Source organism: Bison bison, unplaced genomic scaffold (assembly GCF_000754665.1).
Source record: "Bison bison bison isolate TAMUID 2011002044 unplaced genomic scaffold, Bison_UMD1.0 scf7180017847008, whole genome shotgun sequence".
In the NCBI taxonomy this organism is placed as follows: Eukaryota; Metazoa; Chordata; class Mammalia; order Artiodactyla; family Bovidae; genus Bison; species Bison bison.
The window spans coordinates 8424-12759 of NW_011477581.1; the positions used below are offsets into that span (position 1 = coordinate 8424).

Sequence of the window (4336 nt, forward strand, 5' to 3'; positions counted from 1 at the left end):
TTTGTTCCAGTATTCAAAGACTAGAAAGAAGTTATCCAGTCCACTTAATTTTTCTCATTGAAAATGATAAAGGCATGCAGAAACATAGAATCTCATAATTGATCATTGAAAGACATTGGAAAAAGAGATGGAAAATTAGAGAGGAGCCATTGGGACCGATAAAATGGTATCCTCCTAATTGAACTAAAGTATGTTTTACTTAAATAATTTAACCTTATTTTTAATTTTTTAGACTTAACAGGGAATAGGAGATGAAACAGCGATATCCCTACTTGAGTCTACTGACCAAATCGCCATGCTCGGACCCAATGGCTCAGTCTTCATGCCCTCTGTATTAACACTCATCGGGATTCCTGGCCTGGAGTCAGTGCAATGCTGGATCGGGATTCCATTCTGTGTCATGTACCTTATGGCAGTAATTGGGAATACTCTAATTTTGGTGATAATCAAATATGAAAACAGCCTCCATAGTCCTATGTACATTCTTCTTGTTATGTTGGGGGCCACAGACATTGCACTTAGCACTTGTATTCTCCCCAAAATGTTAGGCATCTTCTGGTTTCATTTGATGGAGATTTCTTTTGAAGCATGTCTTCTACAAATGTGGCTTCTTCACTCATTCCAGGGAATTGAATCAGGTGTCCTGCTGGCGATGGCCCTAGATCGGTATGTGGCCATCTGTAATCCCTTGAGACATGCCAGCATCTTCTCCCAAAAACTCTTGACTCACATTGGGGTTGGGGTGACACTCAGAGCTGCCATACTTGGAGCGCCATGCCTGGTACTAATCAAATATCGTCTCAAATTCTACCGAACCACAGTTGTCTCCCACTCTTACTGTGAGCACATGGCCATTGTGAAGCTGGCTATTGAAGATATACGGATCAACAAGATCTATGGTCTATTTGTTGCCTTCACTATCTTAGGATTTGACATAATCTTTATCACCTTGTCCTACATTCAGATCTTTATCACTGTCTTTCAACTGCCCCAGAAGGAGGCAAGATTCAAAGCCTTTAATACATGCATCACTCATATTTGTGTCTTCCTGCAGTTCTACCTCCTTGGCTTCTTCTCTTTCTTCACACATAGGTTTGGTTCTCACATACCACCATACGTTCATATCCTTTTATCTAACCTTTACCTGTTAGTTCCACCTTTTCTCAACCCAATCATCTATGGAGTGAAGACCAAACAAATCCGTGACCATGTGCTAACAATATTTGTATGCTCCAAACATCTTAATCATTAGTGGATCTTTCTAAAGAAAATTTAGGTTAGTTCAAAGTAGCAACATCAATATGCTAAAAGCTAGGTCTTCTACACATTTCTACATCTGAAAAAATATTTTAAATCTCAGATACTCATAATGGAAGGAGACACTTAATAAATCATCCAATACTTAAGAACTTTGGTTTACTACTCTAAGAAACTCTTATATTGTGATTTCCAATTGTTTCCATTATTGTTTTTGCCCTGTACCTTACAACCTAGAGCTTTCTCTTGAGTAACACTTAAACATGCACAGATAAGTAACTTGTAGAAAACAGCAGTTGTTCCCAGATAACTTCTAAGGATCATGTCAAACATTCATATCTTCAAACTGTTAATCCAACACTTAGCTGTAATTCTGGCCATGATTCATTTTCTGATATCTCCTTGTGAATCTATATGTTGAAAATTTTAATAACATCTATTTTTGTCTATTTTTTGTCTGAAATACTGATATAAAAATAATGTAAAATCAATAATACCAATGACAACAACACAAAACCTATAGGATGTAAACTAAATTCTGTAAACATGGAATTAGTGGTATAAGAAAGAAAACACGAAAAAGATTTATAAAAATAAATTAGGTCTATTCACAGATAAAATGTTTTTAGGAAACAAAATTATCATAGGACTTAAATAGAGCACATCCTTCAAGAGGCATTTTAATATGTTAACCCAAATTTGAGTTTTACCCAAATTTGAAGGTTTAAGTTGTAGAATTAAAAATAGAGACAAATAAATTCCAATACTTAAAAATCATCTACCGCAAGTATGTAGAGGACAGTAACTTTGTCTTATTTACACTTGTATGAACAAGGATAATACCTGAGACTTCGTAAAACTTCAATAAAAATGGCATTGTATAATGAACGATTTAACATTTCTCTATTTTTTATCAATTGTATTCAAGATCAATTAATCTGAAGGCTTTAAGATAACATATAACATTATCTTATCAGCAACATTATCTATCAGCATTATAGAGAGTTTAATCCAATATTATCAATGTAAACAATGATGATGCTCTGAATGAATTAATATATCATCTTAAAATATGAGCTAAAATCAAACCTGTCATGGGAGAAACTGACTTCCAAAAAAAGACTTCAGATCTTTCTTTACTCTTTGCTGTTCCTCTGCCCATGCACCTTCATGTTCTCCCAGGATGCTGCACTGGTAGAGATCATGTTTAAATTGTCTTTAATCAATCTTTAACACTGAGGACTCATAAGAGTTTTTAAGAGGAACCAAGTACACAGGGAGGGACATCTCATTTCTAATTTTGGACTGATTTACAGTTCAAGAAAGAAATAAACCAAGGAAACACTTTACTACAATAAAGCAAACAGAACACGCTATTAAAGATATGGAAGTAGAAGAAATTTTGGAATGACATCTTGTTGAATAATGCAGAAATAAATTTGACCCATAAAGTATTTGCCATTAAAAAGCTCTGTAAATATAAATCATGAACCAAAATGTGAAAAAAATACAGTGAGAGAAGGACTACAAAACTTGTTAATGGATAACCAGATATATGTAAAAGATATATGACTAAATAAAAACTAAATCTAACTATATACTATCTACAAGAGAGTCAACGGATTTAAGAATTATGAACACATGGAGGCTGAAAGTAAATGCGCAGAAGAAACCTCATGACAATGGCAAACAAAAGGCAGGTATGGGGATGCTTTTATCAGACAAAACAAACTTTTAGCTAAAATTGTCAGCATGAGTTCCCTGTAGGTCCAGTGGATAGGACTTAGCACTTTCACTGCCTTGGGCCAGGGATTTGGTCCCTGGTCAGGGAACTAAGCACTTCCCAGGTGGCTCAGTGGTAAAGAATCCCCAGCCAATGCAGGAGACACAGGAGATGTGGGTTTGATCCCTGGGTTGGGAAGATCCCTAGAGGAGGAAATGGCAACCCGGCTCCAGTATTCTTGCTTGGAAAATTCCAAGGACAGAGGAGCTTATAATCTAAAGTCCATGGGGTTAGTCTGTGGGCTATATACCATGGGGTAGCAAAGAGTCAGACAAGACTGAGCAACTAAGCATGCATGCTGAGAATTAAGATCTTGTAAGCTGCAGAGCACGGCCAAAAAAAAAAAAAAGTCACTTAAAAGCAAAGACATCACATAATATTAAAAGGGAGAATTCCCTATGAAAATACATTATAAATACTAGAGACCCCAAATATGTGAAGCAAGCATCAATATAACTAAAGGGAGATATACACAGCCACACAAAAATAGTAGGAGAGTTCAATATGCCACTTTCAATAGTGAATGGAACATAAAATTCATGTCAGAATTGCCTCATTAAAAGGAAGGGTCACATAGAAGGAATTCTATTTAAATAGAATTCATTAGTATAGAATATGTTTGCATTTAAATAGACTTTATACTTATTTGTCAATGAGAACAACAGAAAAGAAATTCAGCCTATGGTGCTCTGGGAGGGATGGGGTGAAGAGGGAGGTGGGAAGGGGCTTCAGGACAGTGGGACACATGTATATACCCATGGCTGATTCATGTTGATGTATGACAAAAGCCACCATATCGTAAAGTAATTAGCCCCCAATTAAAATAAATAAATTAATTAAAAAAAACCCTCAGCCTATTAAAATTAAATCTCTGTACTTAGCCTGTGTGTGGTGTGGAGGTGGAGAATGGTAAGGAATTATCTGAAAGTTGTAGCAATGATTTCAGGGATATTGCATTTGGTCCCATTACTTCATGGGAAATAGATGGGGAAACAGTGTCAAACTTTATATTTTGGGGCTCCAAAATCACCGCAGATGATGACTGCAGTCATGAAATTAAAAGACGGTTACTCCTTGGAAGGAAAGTTATGACCAACCTAGACAGCATATTCAAAAACAGAGACATTACTTTGCCAACAAAGGTCTGTCTAGTCAAGGCTATGGTTTCTCCAGTAGTCATGTATGGATGTGAAAGTTGGACTGTGAAGAAACCTGAATGCTGAAGAATTGATACTTTTGAACTATGGTGTTGGAGAAGACTCTTGAGAGTCCCTTGGACTGCAAGGAGATCCAACC

At 36.3% G+C, this 4336-nt stretch overlaps 1 protein-coding gene across 1 annotated transcript; it reads left to right on the forward strand.

The window, feature by feature from the left end:
• Positions 1 to 295: 295 nt before the first annotated feature.
• Positions 296 to 1252, forward strand: LOC104989604 (olfactory receptor 52A5-like). The gene has a single exon (XM_010841334.1). The coding sequence runs from the start codon at positions 296 to 298 to the stop codon at positions 1250 to 1252; it is 957 nt and encodes a 318-aa protein (XP_010839636.1).
• Positions 1253 to 4336: the final 3084 nt, after the last annotated feature.